A 20183-nucleotide genomic window follows, 5' to 3' on the forward strand; every position below is an offset into this window, starting at 1 on the left:
AACAGATGATTATCTTCAGCATACCTATTTAGAAGTTTTGCCAAAAGACGTTCAAAAACTTTAGATGATATGGGTGTTATAGAAATTGGGCGGTAATCATCTAAACTTGAACTACCACCAACAAATTTACATAAAGGGGTAACATTTTTAATTCTCCAACAAGTGCTAAAAATCCCACTTATTGCCAACTTGCAGAAAATAATAGATAACTTAGGAGCTATGAAATCAGCAGTCTTTATAAAAGAAAAATAAAGTAAAAATACCATAAGCTCAAGGTCCATCAAAGGTATTTTAGTTTCACGTCACCAAAAAGCTAAACATGTTAGTTTAGCCACAGGAAAACAGGAATGAAGAAGATCAAGTTTCTTATTACTCTGCTTACTGTCAAACACATCAGCCAAAAAGGTTTCCTTTTCCTTTGGACAGTGAGTGACAAGAGTCGTCTGGTTTAAGTAAAGGAGGAACTGTTGCATCAACACCAAAGAGTGCAGATTTAAGGGTAGTCCACCACTTATGTTCCTGGGTTTTAACAGAAAGGGTTTCCTATATGGTTTTATTGTATTCCTTTTCAGTTGAAGTATAGTTATTCCAAGTCAAATCTTGACTTGTTACCCTTCCAAAGATGATAAGCCTCCTACTTATCCAAATAAGCATGTCTACAATCATCATTGAACCATGGTTTTTATTTCACCCAAGACTTTAGCACTCTAGAAGGGATACACCTATCAATTATGTTGACTAGATTCTCATTCAAAAGAACAGGCTCATCACTTATAAAATTGTGAATAATTCAAATTCAAAACATCACTTAAAATGCCATTCCAGTCTACTTCAGATTTTATATAAATCTTACATAAATATTACATATCAGGAACTTGATGCTTAATCTTAATTACCAATGAAATCCAGGCATGATCTGAAGTCTCAACGGGAAACAAACCTTACTTTTAATAACGCCAGGGGTCAGTGTATACCAGGTCCAAGCAGTTACCAGACCTGTGAGTAATAACGCCAGGGGTCAGTGTATACTAGGTCCAAGCAGTTACCAGACCTGTGAGTAGATTCCCTTATGATTTGCTCACAGCCTGTTTCAGAGGCAAATTCCAAAGCTCTTGAGCTATGGCGATCATTAGGAGAAGAAACAGAATTTAACCACTCCCAGTGGTGAGCATTGAAATCACCAACAACAACAAAGGCCTTTCTATCATATCCTTGTATCATAGTCATAATAACAAGAAGATAATGGAAGATAAAAGCATTCAAGTCTGGATTCTGGTAGACCGAACATGAATAGAAGTTGTTATGCCTACCACAAACTCTTAATACCTGAATCTCTTGACATCCACATTCATAGCAGGACTTATGAGAAGCATAGTACTCAGTCCTAATATATACCACCATAACCCCACGCCCTAGGAATGGCATCCCATTTCAAAATTACTGGGGTCTTAAAATCTGTAATAGGAGCTAGATGAGTGCCTCATTTGAGAAACCCAAGTTTCTGAGCATTAAAGATATCATACTGTCTGGGGGCATTTGTAAGGTCCTGAATATTGAAATACAGTAGACGACACCGGTGAAGTCTAGGACGTATTAGTCCCAGAATATTGCTCAATGTCTTGACAGGATAAGAATTAAAAGCAATAAAATCAATTCATCATATCTAAAAAACAAACAACAATTTAAAAAAAAATATATGTACAGAAATATATAAAAAGTGACTGATATATAACCCCCATAGACTAAAGATAAAATTAGTCAGTATGACGGAGCCAACAAACCATGCAAGGCCAAGTATCCTTCAGGATAGTTGGAGGGAAGACAGAAAGGATGGTTTTTAGAATAAGTTTTTGTGAGGAAGATGAAAAAAACAGGAAAGGCAAACTCTTGATAAACCACCAGGTATCCATGGCCCTTCTATTAAGCCTGCCCAACACACCACTTAAAAAAGCAAGAGGAAGAGAAAACATAGAAATAACGTGCCCTCAAGCAAGAGAATTCTAACTCAAGACTGAAAGACCATGGAACAAGAGACTATGGTACTACCCAAGATAGAGAAGAGTGGTTTGATTTTGAAATGTCCTTCCCCTAGAAGAGCTGCTTACCATAGCTAAAATGACTTTTCTACCCTCACCAATTGGAATTAACCATTCTACAATTACAGTGCAGTTGTTAACCCCTTGAGTGAAGAAGAATTGTTCGGTTATCTCAAGTGTTGTTAGATGCATGAAGAAACAAGAAAATGTGTAAAGAATAGCCCAGACTATTCGGTGTCTGTGTAGGCAAAGGAAAAATGAACCGTATTATTTGGTTTGTTAATGGATCTAACAACACACTAGCAACAGTATCTCAAGGGGTGGCTAGTGGCTTGGCAAACCTAATTAATTCCTGTAATTATTAGGATATACAGTAGTAGCTCTTAGGATTTAGGCTAGTACTAGATGAAAGAAACTTCATCAACCTGGGAATGGGGGACTGTATCGGAAATTTCCTACCATGGATTATATGAAGCATTAGGTTTCATAGACATTCATCCATCCCCAATGTTGTTATAAGAGGATTGGGGAAGTTTTTTCGAGCTAACTCTGTCTGTTCGAATGTACATTACAGAATGTAGCTTACCTGCGTCAATCATCCAGTCTTACTTGTAATAAGAGGAAGTTGATGCAAAGTCAGTCATATTCCCTTTTATACCAGCCTTAGAGAAGTTGATGAAAAGTCAGTCATATTCCTTTTTATACCAGCCTTAGAGGAAGTTGATGAAAAGTCAGTCATATTCCCTTTTATACCAGCCTTAGAGAAGTTGATGAAAAGTCAGTCATATTCCTTTTTATACCAGCCTTAGAGGAAGTTGATGAAAAGTCAGTCATATTCCTTTTTATACCAGCCTTAGAGGAAGTTGATGAAAAGTCAGTCATATTCCCTTTTATACCAGCCTTATGCTGGAACACTACAATTGATGTGATGCTTATCTGTACCTTGAGGTTGCTGAGGAAACTATAGATGTTGAGCAGGTGGGTCATAAAGGAAAAAGATAGGTAATTAAAAGTCCAAGACAAATATTTATACACCAGACTCACCTGTTACTCTGTTGGCTTGTGTTTCTAAATTCCCACCAAGAGTATTTAAACTCATCTATAAATAACAGGGAAACCATACTTTTTAGTAAACCACATCAGCAGCAGCTATTAAGGCACCTAAAACCTAGTAAAATTCTTAAGAAAATCAGGATAATCATGATAATATTACAGTAGCAAATACCAATTGGTACAATGCAGCTAAAATCCCTTTCAAAGAAAGATTCTTATAACATTTCAGCAATGTAGCAGCACTTACAATATCATGCACTCAAACGGTTATGTCTCTTCTTTAACCTGTATGCCTGTGAGCCTCTTTGACCAATCTGTTTAACAAGAAAAGATAAAGCATTTGAACAAAGAATTATTTGACAACCTAACCCCACAACACAAATTAAGAACATTACCCCTAATGTCTGTGGTTTTGGCCAAGTGATACATAACAGCCCTCACCTGACCAATAAATCTATTCTTTAATGTGGTTGTAACTTTCTTTTCCCAAGATGGAATTAGAGCATTTTTTGTTAACCTTTTGTCTTAAAATTTATTATTAATTCTGAAGGCAAAAGCAACCAGATCCTCTTATGTTCTCCAAAACCTTTTCAAGAATGAACATGTAGTTCACTAATGCATTTAGCGGAGGCTTATGCCAAAAGAAAAATTTTGGCTGTGATTTAAAAAAGAAAACTTCCAAGGGGTTCCAATAGGAAAAGCCTATTTTTGGGTAGGTGATGAGTGATCTCCAAGAACTTTCCTCTGAAAAGCTAGAACAGGGAATCCCAAGAAAATTCAAAGAAATATTGTTCTCCCTGCTAAAGGCAGTGTATCTATGTGCACAGCTCAGACTTAGGGGGTATAAGAAAGACCTACAGATTTTAGGCACTATTGTCGCAACATGGCGCACACACACGACACAGTGCCGAGAACCAACACTGCTACTAGAGCCAAGGCTACCTGGGCTAGTATGCGTGCAACTATCATCTGTTACTTTAGATTAGAGAAAAGGCTCATCTGCCTCCCTTCCCTACATGAGGTTAAGGAGGAAGGGGCCTCCATCTTAAGAACCCACAACACCTCCCCAAAACTTAGTTTTTCCTTTGTATAAATCCCTGTTTTGGGGTTAATGGACTGTGTGGTCTCCAAGATCTAATACCAGAGAAACAGAGTAGACTTGTGTACCCTAACGGACACTTGTCTCTAACCAAGCATATTATTAGTTTATGTATACCTAGTGAGCATAAACTAACAGGTTGAAACTCATAGGAGGAGATCGCTGTCTGGAGAGGCCAGGATGAGAGGTTTCCTCTTCAGTTGGGTTACCTTCACTATGTGCAACAGCCACACAGGGAATAAAAGGGCCCATATTTCCTCAACCTAATTTTCCTGTCATGATCTTGAGTCTAGACAGTGGTATAGCTTTGAAACAATAGTCTCCTTCTCTCAAGGTAGTACAGTATCTTATAAATCTTCTTTGAGGTAGACTTGGCATTGGATACCTCACTGAAAACTTTGGGGTAACAATCAGCATAAAAAACTATTCAATATTTGTCATGCCAAGAAGGAATATAAGAGGGGAGGGATCCAAAAGAATTCCCACCTACTAGTGTAATACTGAGTTAACCGGAGACAAAGCAAGTTTCTCCCCTGCCTGCAGCCAATATGAGAATGCTCATGAGAAAAAGGAGATCTAAAACCATGGGCTAACAGCATTACACTGTCAACCTAAACAAAATAGTTAGTGGAGACATATCTAAACTAACCATGGTTGGGAAAGAGGAAGACCTTTATCCTGCACAGGCTATTTCTATTGTTTAGAGATTGGTCCTTGACAAAATTACTACCTCCTCCTGCTTTTTATCAATCACTCCTTACCTTAGTAAGTCTGGGTACACACCCTTTATTAGTTGGAGCCATTGAACTTGCGGTCTTCACCTGCAGGTTTGGATCGCAGACACAGCTATTTCCATGTTTATTATTTTTGAGCCCGAAAAAATGGAAGGGAATGGAGATACGTTCTCTTTATGGGCGGACGGATCTACAGTAGGCTAGTCAAGTTCTCTGGAACCAATAGTGGAATCAAGGCGCCAGAGGGAACAAATAGATTTCTCTGCACAGACAGAGGTGGTAACTCTGGGGACCTGTTAGCTTTAGAGAATTCTCAGAGGCTGAATCCTGCACAATAAATATGTTTAGTCTCTCTTTAGTTTGTCTCGAGAGTTCTAGTCTGTACTTGAGCTCCAGATTCTGCGTTTGCATCTAAATCCTCTCACCTGGTTTTTTCTCAGTGACAGGTTTCTCTAGGGGAGACTGTCATTTTCTCTAGGTGGTAGATGATCTTTCTGATCCTTATAACTTAAGATGTCTCTGAAACCAACAAAAGGGCTCTGAGAAGTCTTACCTGTGTTGGGTTGGCGCTGGAGCGCTCACAGCTGGGGACCCGGTAAGGCTAACAATGATGATATAGAAATTTTAATAATTGCCTATCTCATCTTGAACGTCCTTCCTTTCTTTAGCTGTAAACACATCGAGGCTAGATAAGGAAGGAGAGAGAAGCCTAGGGAAACTTCTTCCAGGCTCAATATGTGGGGCTGAAGTATGGGCTTCCTTTCCCAGATTCGGTCTATTACGCAAGATATCTCTATTGGGAGGCCTTTACATCATCTTTTACGAGAGCCTCGTCTATGCTTCTTGGTAAGGTTGACTCTTAAGTAAGACTGGGGTTCCATTAATGAAGTAGGGTAGGTTTCTTGTCCATCTTTACTTCCCAAGGTTCATGAAATATCCCTCGAGTAGATTATTCCATGCTCTAACGAGTGCAGTACACTCGAGATATCAGGTATCTCATGCGTTATCATTCATGTCCATTGCGCCACTGTTTGGGCCACCCCCTGGACTTTTCAGGGAGGATGTCTCAACCTTGTTGGGTTGCGGAAGAAAAGTTCTCACGGATTAGACTATTAGCATAGGACCAGTCATTGCGGAGGGGTCAGATAACCTGTGATGAGTTGTAAAACTTGTCCTGCTCACGAAGAAATTTCCCCACGCGCAGTAAGGTGGCATGGGTGGTGACATCATGCACAGAAATGGCAGCGCATACAGCTTCATCTAGCTGAATGATGATCCTGACTGAATCAGGGAAAATGGTAGTTTCTGATTTTCCCCTACTCGGCTTCCCTACTCCAATAGGTAAGGAAGGAGAGGGTAAATTAAAAGGAAGGCATAGTTATGGGAAGCTTTGGGGTGTGGACACAGGTGATGTGGTCCAACCACCCTTATCATAAGCCACTAAAACTTCTTAAGACTGTATTGGGGACCTATGCTTAGGACCCCCATGGTTATTAGGGAAACCTAGTTCGTGAGAACTAGTGTTAGGGATTGCAAACTTTCCTCTTCTAACATGGTTGCTTCATGACTCTGGGAAAGCTGCCTCAACTCTGAGTCACTCCAACGGGAATGTTTCTCTGAACCAGCAAGTCCATTCTCTATAATGATGGTTGATTGGCTGGGGCCTGGCTCAACGTAAGAATCCTAACAAGTGCAGGCTAAAGATTTCGCTGTGCACAGTCGACACTATTCTGAATATTATGGGTATCACCTATTGTAAATCAAATTTCAGAGAATTCACAGCACGAAAACTAAAGGGAGGTTCTCGCCACATACGAGATTTGTCTCTAACTCCTGTTGGGAGGAGACGCAGTAAAGTTTCCTGCGACTAGAAAAATATCTCTCCCATTGGGATTAAGTTCACCCCCTACAGTACTTACATAGTGATTCCTTTGAACATCTCTTGACTAGACAAGAGGGACAAAAAGGATGTGTATGCCTGCCCGGCTCACGAGGATGCCACAATGGTCGCTATTCCGTCCTGGGCAAAAACATAAATACCGAGATTTACTAGACATATAGCACTTACTCATAACTCACAGAGATAATGAATAGTAACTTGAGTGACCGTGAATAAAGAATAAAATGTCAGTCAAGAGCACTAAATATTAAAAAGGTAAGCGAGATATACTGTATGCAAAAGGCTTGATCGTAGAGAGGAAGTAACAGCACAGCCTCTTAACTCCATGGCCAGCAGTGTTGTGGAAAGGCAATGTGAACAAGAGTCCTCTTGCTCCATGCACATGCGCTATGGTTGCCCAGTAACGAAGCATGGTGCAGTCAAACCAATTTTTCTTTGATTGGCCAGTCATAGAAAACTTGACCTGCAGTTACCCATATAAATTACTCTAAGTTTGTATTCGTGTAGGAATGAACAAAAAAGAAAAAATTAGTAAAGACATTACAAAATGTTAAGTATGAAGCTTAGTGCAGTCGGCTATTAGCTGAATAGAACAGGAAAAAGGAAATGTACGAGAATAGGCGGTAGGTTGGCCAGGACACCAGCCACCCGTTGAGATACTTCCACTAGGGAGTTATTGGATCCTTTGACTGGCCAGAAGGCACTTCATTGGATCCATCTCTCTAGTTATGGCTCATTTTTTCTTTACCTACACATACACCAAATGGTCTGGCCTATTCTTTACACTTCTCTTCTGTCCTCATACACCTGACAACACTGAGCTTACCAAACCATTTTTCTTTGCTCAAGAGGTTAACTATTGCAATGCAATTGTTCAATGGCTACTTTCCTCTTGGTAAGGGTAATAGACTCTGTAGCTATGGTAAGAAGCTCTTTAGGAGGACATTCCAAAATCAAACCATTGTTCTGTAGTCTTGGGTAGTGTCATAGCTTCTGTACCTTGGTCTTCCATTGTCTTGGGTTGAGAGTTCTCTTGCTATAGGGTATCTTCCTAATCAGGTAGTTGAGTAGTTGAATCTGTAGAACTTCAAAAGTTCAAACTCGCAGCAAATGTTTTTATGTTGAACAGGCTTACATAAGTCCTTTTATATTTCATGTATCAAATATCTGTTTTAATGTTAATGTTTGTAAAATATTTTTTTTTCATTACAACTTATATAGTTTGTTTATATCCTTATTTCCTTTCCTCACCGGGGTATTTTTCCCTGTTGGAGCCCTTGGGCTTATAGCATCTTGCTTTTCCAACTAGGGTTGTAGCTTAGCTAGTAATAATAATACTCAGATTTTTTAAGTTTTTATAGTTTATAAATGAAAGACTCAATTTAATGTTGCAGTTCTTAAAATATTATATTTTTCCCAGTTGGAGCCTTTAGACTTATGGCATCCTGCTTTCCCCACTAGGGTTGTAGCTTAGCTTGTAATAATAATAATAAGCGGATTTTGAACGAAGCGAAAAATCTATTTTGGGGTGAGATAGCCATGTCGTCCTGATGGAAGGTAACTTTAAGTAGCTTCTTAAGGTCTCCAGAATTCTAACTCCTGGCGCGAATATCCCTAAAGTTTCCCTTTAAGGATATCGCATAATATCAGAGGACGTATTCTTGACACGCCACATAGCAATCTTCACCCCGAATAGCGTTTACGCTTCGAGGGGGAAAGTGGCAAAAATAAAAGGGGAGCCGTTAATAAGGTACCCTTCCTCCGTTACTATTTGAGTACCTAGATGGCGCCATCATCGCCGCCATGTTTATTCCTTTTTCTGTAGCAATCTCGCTCGGTGATTTTCCCAGTTGCTTTCTCGTTATTGTATAAATGTTAGCTCTTGCCTCTTTGTGAAATTAAATCAAGTTAAATTAACTTATGGAAGAGCTGTTGACTGAACCGGAGGCGTCGTGGGCGCTGTCGTTCGTAACACATGAGTTATTTAGTTAGCCAGAACGACTTACCCGGTATAAATAGCATAAAATAATGATAGCTATTTAGTCTTCATTGCTAGGAGTTATTTATATCATGCCGATAGTATTCGTAATACTTTTGGCGATTTAGGTAACCGAACCTTGCTTACGCTAGCTTCCTAGCCTAGGCATTTCAGTTTACTTTCATGCATGATATAATACATTCCTAGTGTTATAAAATTAAATGAAGCTTTTTAGGCAATTTATACATGTAAGATATATTGATTGCATAATAATTTCCTCTTCTAAAGATAGTATACGAGAGAGTTTCGGTGATTTGGGTACTGTAGTCGATTCTCGCTGCCACTGGGCTACTAGCCTAGTGGCTTTAGTATACTTTCATACACGTTCCCCGGTTACCCCCGCATATCGTTTTCATAATAATTATAATAATAATAATAATAAGAAGAAGAAGAAGAAGCTTCCTCCAACAAAGACGAGTGCTCTACTCTTTGTGACATACAAAAATATTAATTAAAACTATAAAGGATGCACTCAGATTGTTGCAGAGATGATTTCAATTAGCCTCAGTTCATTGTAATCTAATACTGGTAGACAACTTCAGTTCTGGGTTACTTTAACTTGAAAACTGGCGTTCGATAAAGGATGTTAGAAAATCTAAGGTTCCAAAATTTTGGAAATAGCATGAACCACCAACAATTCAAAATGATGTCAGAGACTGTTTAAGAGTACCCTGTTGCCATTAGTCACTAGATGTTGCCTTGCCACACCACACCTTCCAGAACAGGAAATATTTATACTCTATTTTTTTATAGCGGTGCATATTTGCACTTGACTCACGGGGGAGCCCTTTTAGCTCGGAAAGGTTCCTGATACCTGATTGGTCGTTAGTATTTTTGTCCGAACACCTTCATTGTTCTCGAATGATTACCAAGTAATGTGAATCGAAACTTATTCATTAACCTATATTTCTCCATCATATATATGTTTTGTCAATAAACAATGTGAAAGAATAAATATTTTATAAAGAATCGTCTTGGTAAGTCTAAATTTAATAACACAATCCGCCGAAGTCAACGACAGCAGCTTGTTTTCGGATGCACGCTTTGTAAATTTGTAATTTTTCACATATTTTAACACAAATTGGGATAGATTACTCAGCATAAGTTAAAAATTTATTATAAACTTTCTTTGAATACCAGAACTTACCAAAAACATGGAATTAATAAAACCCGATATTTGTGAAAACTTATGGGGAGGTGAAAGAACAGCCTGTAGCGGCCTGGTGGAAAAACAATCCCTTCTGACTCGTAGACGCAGTTTGTTTTTTTTTCTTTCGTAATATAGTTCGGCCTATTCCTTTCAGTTTAAATAGTCTTACATTGTTTCTCTTTGTATTATTTTGCTTAGTATATTCCCACATTCCTGTTCCTCACCAAATATCTATCTGTTTCCCCTGATATCCCTTCTTTCATATAGGCCTATGTGATATCTGCACTACGATTCCTTATGTTTTGCACCTTACGTCAGTAAGTATGTAAATAATAATAACAACATAAATGTTATGCTGTGTAGCAAGTATAACCTATTCTGTAAACCTGATATTAAGCATAGTATTTTTTTATTCCCGCCTCTACACTATTTTAATGAGACTAGCACGCGCTTCCCTTCAAGCCATCACTTTCGACAGAGGATAAGAAATATGTTATTTTCATTAGTAAAATAAATTTTTGAATATACTTACCCGATAATCATGTAGCTGTCAACTCTGTTGCCGACAGAAATCTACGGTCGGGATACGCCAGCGATCGCTATACAGGTGGGGGTGTACACAACAGCGCCATCTGTGGTCAGGTACTCCAGTACTTCTTGTCAACACCACCTCAATTTTTTCCTCGGTCCACTGGTTCTCTATGGGGAGGAAGGGTGGGTCAATTAAATCATGATTATCGGGTAAGTATATTCAAAAATTTATTTTACTAATGAAAATAACATTTTTCAATATTAATCTTACCCGATAATCATGTAGCTGATTCACACCCAGGGTGGTGGGTGGAGACCAGCATACATGTTAACAAAGAAGCTAAGTATCCCGTATTTTATTTTATTAGTTATTCAAAAATAACATAAAATAAATAAGTACCTGGTAAGGAAGACGACTTGAACCATTACTCTGCCTTTATTAAGTACGTCTTCCTTACTGAGCGTAGCGGTCCTCTTAGGATGCTGAACGACTCTTAGGTGCTGAAGTATAAAGGGCTGCAACCCATACTAAAGGACCTCATCACAACCTTTAACCTCGGCGCTTCTCAAGAAAGAATTGACCACCCGCCAAATCAACAAGGATGTGGAAGGCTTCTTAGCCGACCGTACAACCCATAAAAAGTATTCAAGAGAAAGGTTAAAAAGGTTATGGGATTATGGGAATGTAGTGGCTGAGCCCCCGCCTACTACTGCATTCGTTGCTACGAATGGTCCCAGGGTGTAGCAGTTCTCGTAGAGAGACTGGACATCTTTGAGATAGAATGATGCGAACACTGACTTGCTTCTCCAATAGGTTGCATCCATAACACTCTGCAGAGAACGGTTCTGTTTGAAGGCCACTGAAGTAGCCACAGCTCCCACTTCATGTGTCCTTACCTTCAGCAAAGCAAGGTCTTCTTCCTTCAGATGAGAATGTGCTTCCCTAATCAGAAGCCTGAATAGCAAGAAACTGAGTTCTTAGAACTTGGAAAAGAAGGTTTCTTGATAGCACACCATAAGGCTTCTGATTGTCCTCGTAAAGGTTAAGACCTTTTTAGATAGTACCTAAGAGCTCTAACTGGGCAAAGTACTCTCTCCAGTTCATTCCCCACCAAGTTGGACAGGCTTGGGATCTCGAACGACTTAGGCCAAGGACGTGAAGGAAGCTCGATTTAGAAAAAAAACCGAGCTGCAAGGAACATGTAGCCGTTTCAGATGTGAAAACTATGTTCCTGCTGAAGGCGTGGATCTCACTTACTCTTTTAGCTGTTGTCAAGCACACGAGGAAAAGAGTTTTAATGTGAGGTCCTTAAAAGAGGCTGATTGGAGAGGTTCAAATCTTGATGACATAAGGAACCTTAGGACCACGTCTAGATTCCAGCCTGGAGTGGACAACCGACGTTCCTTTGAGGTCTCAAAAGACCTAGGGAGGTCCTGTAGATCTTTGTTGGTGGAAAGATCCAAGCCTCTGTGGCGGAAAACCGCTGCCAACATACTTCTGTAACCCTTGATCGTAGGAGCTGAAAGGGATCTTACGTTCCTTAGATGTAACAGGAAGTCAGCAATCTGGGTTGCAGTGGTACTGGTTGAGGAAACTGCATTGGCCTTGTACCAGCTTCGGAAGACTTCCCCTTTAGACTGATAGACTCTGAGAGTGGATGTCCTCCTTGCTCTGGCAATCGCTCTGGCTGCCTCCTTCGAAAAGCCCCTAGCTCTTGAGAGTCTTTCGAAAGTCTAAAGGCAGTCAGACGAAGAGCGTGGAGGTTTGGGTGTACCTTCTTTACGTGAGGTAGACGTAGAAGGTCCACTCCTAGAGGAAGAGTCCTGGGAATGTCGACCAGCCATTGCAGTACCTCTATGAACCATTCTCTCGCGGGCCAGAGCGGAGCCAACCAACGTCAGCCGTGTCCCTTTGCGAGAGGTGAACTTCTGAAGTACCCTGTTGACAATCTTGAACGGTGGGAATGCATACAGGTCGAGATGGGACCAATCCAGCAGAAAAGCATCCACGTGAACTGCTGCTGGGTCTGGAATCGGAGAACAATACAACGGGAGCCTCTAGGTTATCGAGGTAGCGAACAGATCTATGGTTGGCTGACCCCACAGGGCCCAAAGTCTGCTGCAAACATTCTTGTGAAGGGTCCACTCTGTGGAGATGACCTGACCCTTCCGGCTAAGGCGATCTGCCATGACTGAGCATCGGTTCCTTCTCATCATGCTCTGGATGCATTCTAGGGCTTGGTAGATCCTTGGGGCCGACGGAAAAGCCCGAAAAGCTCGACTCTGAAGATCCATACCCAGGTAGACAATGGTCTGGGATGGGACGAGCTGGGACTCCTCAAAATTGACCAGGAGGCCCAGTTCCTTGGTCAGATCCATAGTCCATCTGAGAATCTCCAGACAGCGACGACTTGTGGGAGCTCTTAAAAGCCAGTCGTCTGACGGAGCCGGACACAAGATCATGGTACTGCTGCACAGTCTGTGAACTGTCAACCATGGGGAAGCGAGGAAGTACAGCGACAACCCGAAGCTGTCTAGACTGTCTGGGTCGTACAGACAACTCCTTATCGGGTTGCTGAGGTTGCCGCACTGCGTCACAACAAGTCACTTCTGCTGGTTGTTGAACGTCTTCCCAGTGACACACTGACTCCGTAAACAAAAAATCCTCTAACAAGGACTAAGCTTGGACTGCATGTCTTGCAACAAAGCTCAAGGTCTATGGGAGCAGGTGTGGTAACAGACGGGGTTAGCGACTGAAGTGGAACCATTACCCTCCCTGGAAGCATGTTATGCTTAAATAAAAGTCCATAGGAGGCTAAGCAGCTAAAGGCTCCTCTCCAAATGACAGAGTCCTCAAGGGAATATCAGAAGGAGGGAGAATAGCACTTTCTCATCTACAGGAACCATATCCGAGAAAAGCTAAGTTCTCTCAGTGAGGGTTTCACTGGTGCAAAAGCAGCAGACCAGAAGGCAACGTTATGAAACTGCTTGACAGTCTTGTGAGTTGGCAACAACCAAAGATGTGTGACTGAGGAGCATGCGGTAAGGTATGCAGAGCATGCTGTATGTAGAGCATGTTGCATGGCGTGCGGCTTATGCTGCATGGGATGAGGCTCATGCTGCATGGGATGAGGCTCATGCTGCATGGGATGAGGCTCATGCTGCATGGTATGAGGCTCATGCTGCATGGTATGAGGCTCATGCTGCATGGGATGAGGCTCATGCTGCAAGGGATGAGGCTCATGCCGCATGCGTTGAGGAGGATGCCGCATAGTATGAGGCTCCTGCCTCATGGGTTGAGGCGGTTGCCGCATAGCATGAGGCTCCTGCCTCATGGTTTGAGGAGGATGCCGCATAGCATGAGGCTCCTGCCTCATGGGTTGAGGAGGATGCCGCATAGCATGAGGCTCCTGCCTCATGGGTTGAGGAGGATGCCGCATAGCATGAGGCTCCTGCCTCATGGGTAGAGGAGGTTGCCGCATAGCATGAGGCTCCTGCCTCATGGGTTGAGGAGGATGCCGCATAGCATGAGGCTCCTCATAGCATGAGGTCCCTGCCTCATGGGTTGAGGAGGATGCCGCATAGCATGAGGCTCCTCATAGCATGAGGCTCCTGCCTCATGGGTTGAGGAGGATGCCGCATAGCATGAGGCTCCTGCCTCATGGTTTGAGGAGGATGCCGCATAGCATGAGGCTCCTGCCTCATGGGCAGAGGAGGTTGCCGCATAGCATGAGGCTCCTGCCTCATGGGTTGAGGAGGATGCCGCATAGCATGAGGCTCCTCATAGCATGAGGCTCCTGCCTCATGGGTAGAGGAGGTTGCCGCATAGCATGAGGCTGCTGCCTCATGGGTGGAGGAGGTTGCCGCAACGCATGAGGCTCCTGCCTCATGGGTGGAGGAGGATGCCTCAACGCATGAGGCTCCTGCCTCAAGGGTTGAGGAGGTTGCCGCATAGCAAGAGGCTCCTGCCTCAAGGTAAGAGGAGGTTGCTGCATAGCGCTGGTACCTGGCAACTCCCAATGCGGCAGCTCACGCATGGAGGCAGGAGGAGCCTCAACATCATACGTCTGGCAGGGTGGACTGCGCAGAGGTGGAGGAGCGCTCGCAGGAGGTGGTGTGCTAACCTTCTCTGCCTGAAACTCCTGCATCAAAACCGCAAGCTGAGGCTGCATTGTCTGCAGCATAGACCACTAGGGTCTATGAAAGACAACAACAAACGGAGCTACAGTCCGTTGAGACTGAGGGTCTAAAACAGCTGGTGCGGCAACAGACGGAGTTACTGCCTGTTGCGGTACCACCTTGCCTCTCTGGGAGGTGTGCAGTTGTCGTACTGACCCAGTGCTAATGGCTACACCTAGGAGTTGGACTTGCGCGGAAGGGACCGACTTGCACTTAAAAGCTGCAAGATTTGGTCCATGGTTTCTGCGAGAAACCTCTTCCGCAGACGAGGAATAAATGGGCTCTCTCGTCTTTGTGTGGGTGGGGTGATCACGTCGGCTACGTGAGTTGGTTACACCCGAAACCATGGAGGGAAACGTCTGTTCGTCGATCAAGGCCTGATGAACCCATAAGTCCTTCGACGTTACTTCTCCCCTGGGCTTGGGAGCTTGTAAGAGGTCCCAGACTAGGCGAACAACTGGCACGAACAGACGAACCCTCGAACGCAACACTGTAACACTTTGCGCTTATCACTTTATCACTTTTGATTTTCTGTTTGCACTTATTTCACTGAACTCGAAACTTTAAGTGGTTTGTACCTGAAACACGCAATTCTATCCTTCATTAAAAGTTAGTAATCGCGAAAACAGTATTACAATGTAACAGAAAAACATTATGAAAGATAAATAATTCAGTGGCTGGAAAAGAGACTAAACACTAGATCAAATAAACTACGTTTAAAATCTCTCACCGCAAAAAGCCTGGGAACAAGAATAAAACTCTAGAAACGTTTACCTTCTTCCCCTAAAGAGACTAGGGAGAAGAGCAAAAACGATAACAACGTTACCCGCTTGAACGAAACGTTTACCCTCCTCTCTCTCCCTCCGTCTCTATCTCTCTCTCTCTCTCTTTTGACTTAGAACCTGAGAGATGAGCCCAATATATATATATCGTTAAAACATATTATGTTAAAGGAAAAAAACTGAAAGATTTCCCAAATAAAAAGTTCCTTTATTAGAATTAAAACCATTTAAGCTAAGAAAGAATGAACAAAACGCTAGAATCGGTTTACTCTTACTGCAACGTGAAACCGTGAATCTCTCTCTCTATCGTAACGATAGAGCGCAAGTTGAACGTTCTGAACGTCAACAACTGCAGAGACAAAACAAAACGTTAGTTCAACTTTGAAAACAGTACGAGACTATCAAAGAAATTCTTTCAAAAACATTAAAATAGCATAAAATGTTAACAGGTAAAAACGAAATGACGGGCTCAATGTTAATTAACTTCGGTTCCAAGAAAAGACCGCCTACTATTAGGAAAGGTCGCATATTTTAATAAGTTTATAATAAAAGGAAGTTAATCGAAGAGGCCTATAAAAGGCGGAGAGATATAAAATAAATCTATAACTTTGTTAAGCAAAATTAAGAAAGAGAGTCTATACTCTCTTCGACACCAACACTTCCGACTAAGGGAAGGGTCGGCCATTAAAAGTGAAAGAGAGTTCATACTCTCTTCGTCACCAAAATTAAATCAAATTAATTCCAAAAAACTTGCTAAGCTAATGATAAAGCTTCCTGAATAGCGAAGGCTAAACTCTAGAGCAAATACATCACCAAATCGTGAACAATAACTCCAGAATCAACAGCGTATCCATGTAGGTCTAGCCGGAGGCACGACAGAGGAAAAATTGAGGTGGTGTTGACAAGAAGTACTGGAGTACCTGACCACAGATGGCGCTGTTGTGTACACCCCCACCTGTATAGCGATCGCTGGCGTATCCTGACCGTAGATTTCTGTCGGCAACAGAGTTGACAGCTACATGATTATCGGGTAAGATTAATATTGAAAAAAGGAATCGTAGTGCGGATATCCCATATATGAAAGAAGGGATATCGGGGAAAATAGATAGATATTCGGTGAGGAACAGGAATGTGGGAAAATACTAAGCAAAATAATACGAAGAGAAACAATGTAAGACTATCTAAACTGAAAGGAATAGGCCGAACTATATTACGAAAGAAAAAAACAAACTGCGTCTACGAGTCAGAAGGGATAGTTTTTCCGCCAGGCCGCTACAGGCTGTTCTTTCACCTCCCCATAAGTTTTCACAAATATCGGGTTTTATTAATTCCATGTTTTTGGTAAGTTCTGGTATTCAAAGAAAGTTTATAATAACATGTTTAATTTATGCTGAGTGTAATCTATCCCAATTTGTGTTATAATATGTGAAAAATTACAAATTTACAAAGCGTGCATCCGAAAACAAGCTGCTGTCGTTGACTTCGGCGGATTGTGTTATTAAATTTAGACTTACCAAGACGATTCTTTATAATATATTTATTCTTTCACATTGTTTATTGACAAAACATATATATGATGGAGAAATATAGGTTAATGAATAAGTTTCGATTCACATTACTTGGTAATCCGAGCTAAAAGGGCACCCCCGTGAGTCGAGTGCAAATATGCACCGCTATAAAAAATAGACTATAGTTTTTTTGAGGTAACATCTTTGTTGAGTTGGCTTAGGGAACAATGCAGTATGAACATCAGGAGATGTTCATAAAATACGTAATAATGAATATGATTCTATGTTTCTTTTGTCTTTTCTATTATGGCTGATCTTTGTCTTTTAACTTAGGGCTAAGATACAAAAAAAATTTTGTTATATAAGGAAATAAATTTGCTAGGAGGGTCATCAAGGGTGCATAATTTATCAATGGTTTCTCTAATACCCTATCAAATTTTTTTTTAATTTGTATTTAATATAGTCCTTGTACATTACCAAAATCAAGATATTTCTTAAGGTTAAAAATACTTCAAGATGATTTGCATTTAATTACTCTACATTTTTTTCTCTCTAGCTTTGCCTGGATATATATTTGGTACGCGAAAGCAATGAACTGGAGCTAGAAGAAGACCTGTTTGCAAAACTAGTATTCCTGTTCCGGTCACCTGAGACACTGATCAAATGGACTAGACCAGAAGAGGAGGAAACGCCAGAGGGAGAACACGATCCACAGTTGGAATAAGAAGGATAATTGTTTTTAATAAATTAAAAAATTGTGGATATATTTAGTAACCATTTGTATCATGGCCTCTTTAACTTTCAAAAGGAGACATGGTAAGGTGCTTATAAGAGTGTTACAAATATGTACATACATTAGTACTTAAACTCTTGAAGGTCTCATATTTTGACAAGTGGAATTTTGTATTTAGGCAAATGGGTACAACACTTATACAATTTTTATATATGGGTGTATAGTAATTTTATTAAGGGAAATGTAGCTGTATTTCCTAGAACAAGGAATACAGTACTAAGTGAATTGTACTCACTTTTTGAAACGGAAGACATGTACAGTACAGTATCTGTTTGCATGTTATGAGTTAATCCTTTCAAACCAAGTACTGTGCAGCAGTTTCGGATATAGTTGTTGAACGAAGGTCATATTAAAGGGGAAAAAATTTTCTCTGGAAAACATTAATTTTGTTCTAAATAAATATTGTAACAATATTGTGAAAATGGCATTCCCATTCAATTATGTGAATAAATCTAAGTTGAACTGCTAAGATCTATAATGGAAACAGTTCTATGCAGTGATCATATTAATGATCATAAATGAATGAGAGCAAATCTTGTCTGGGATACAATATATATTGCTTGAAAAATATAAGGATTGTTAAGGACATAAGTGATTAGAAATATTTGGAATTATCCTTTTTAGCCGCATGTGTAGAGCACAAAATGTAAGTTTAGGAATACAGTATTTGGTGAGCCACTGAAAGAATAAGCGAAAGAATGAGCAATTTTGTTTTAGATTTTATAAAGAGAAAAAAAATACATGCTGTGTATAACTGCTTCAACATAACTGTAGGCTAAATATTTAAAATTTGAATTAGAGATTTGAAACCTGAAAATATTAGACAGGGCAGCAAGTTACTATTTTGAGCCAGTGACTTGGAAAAGTAATGACATAGTTATAGAAGCTTTTAAAATATGTAGTCTGGCATAGATATTGATATAAATTAAGCAACTAATAATGCAAAATGGAATTTTGTTACAATAAAAAAAAAATTGGGACACTTTGTGGTCACTGAAAATATGTAAATTCCAAGATTTTTAGGAGCAATATTTTGAAGCTGTAATACTGTATAGCAGTTTGGATTTTTAAATGGCAACATTATAGATTCTTCTTGTGCAATGATTAAGGTCATAAATTGGAGTTTTGTGTTGATTTCCTGAAAATGTAACATACATAATGTGCCCTAATTACAATGAAACTATGAAACAATAAGCAACTCCATAAGTACACATGAATTCTTAAGGTTTTTGTCAATATTAGTCTTCTTGCAGATCTCATTTTTGTGATTACCAGATGTGGAGTATCAATAGAGTTCATATTAAGACATCAGTTTAGGGGTTATTGTAGTGTCCATTGACTGTCAGTTTAGAAACCATTCAGCAGATTTTTTATTGTCTCAGCTAAATAATCATTCTGAAAGTTTCATATTGCAACTACTGTACATGTACGGCAACTATTACTTGAGCAGTTGTTTGGCCTATTTCAAGCCCTTGTAATCATAGGCTGACCACTGATTTTGTATATACAGCCTGAAGATAATTTTGGAGGCAAATTATACGTAGACATTCAATCTTTCTTCAGATAGAGAATACTGCTATTGTCAGTGAAGCAATCGTTGTACAGATTATTGTGATTATCAGAATTATTCTGCTGATGTTTTATTTTATTTGTCTCCCAAGCAGTGATTTGGAAAATCTCGAGAGCCTTGTAGATGTCAAATGTCACAAATGTAAATTCTAAAATTTTACCTAGTAGTGCAGCTTGATCTTGAACTATATCATTGAGTTACAAACTTTTAATCAAGAAAACGAATACATAGAATTTTCTTATCCAGCAATTTATAGTGAAATTTGCCCTGCTTTTATTACGAGTGAAAGTTGTTCTTCAGAAAATAACATGATGTATTAAAGAATTATGCAATTCCCTGTTCAGTATAACAATATTTCAGTGACATGAAACTTCAAAATTATTTGTGCTGTACTATGAGTACAAATTAAAGACATTGAGAGAATAAAAGCTTTTAAGTGACTCAAAGATATATTTTATATCCAGTGTCATATCCTCCTTTGTTCTTAAACTTGTTATTGTTATTACTGATATACAGGTAAAGTAAATAAATTGTTCACAGTATTTGGTTAAATACAGCTTTACAGAAATTTTACTTTTTATTATTTTTGTAGAATTAAACAAATGTAAAGACAATTTTTATTTTTTATTCCCAAAGGTTTGAGCTTCAGTACAACTTTGTAATTTTGTTTCACTCAACAAATATGACAAATTTGAAGATAATTTGTATTTTTCCCTAACTAATACACATCTGTAGTTAAAATTTATGTGGATATACTTTTGGCAGAGCTGGAAGGCAGCCATTAGATTTCAAATGCAAGGTGGCAACCCT

General features: G+C 40.0%; 1 protein-coding gene across 1 annotated transcript in view; it reads left to right on the forward strand.

Annotated features, from left to right (window-relative positions):
• The window catches only part of LOC137623661 (piezo-type mechanosensitive ion channel component 1-like), a 160429-nt gene extending 140453 nt beyond the window's left edge, over positions 1-19976 (forward strand). The window contains exon 19 of the mRNA XM_068354492.1: positions 17567-19976. Within this exon, the coding sequence (XP_068210593.1) occupies positions 17567-17734 (168 nt within the window). The 3' untranslated portion in view covers positions 17735-19976. The remainder of the gene's footprint in view (positions 1-17566) is intronic.
• The last annotated feature ends 207 nt before the right edge of the window (positions 19977-20183 follow it).

The sequence above is a fragment of the Palaemon carinicauda genome, chromosome 30 (genome assembly GCF_036898095.1).
Source record: "Palaemon carinicauda isolate YSFRI2023 chromosome 30, ASM3689809v2, whole genome shotgun sequence".
Taxonomy (NCBI): Eukaryota; Metazoa; Arthropoda; class Malacostraca; order Decapoda; family Palaemonidae; genus Palaemon; species Palaemon carinicauda.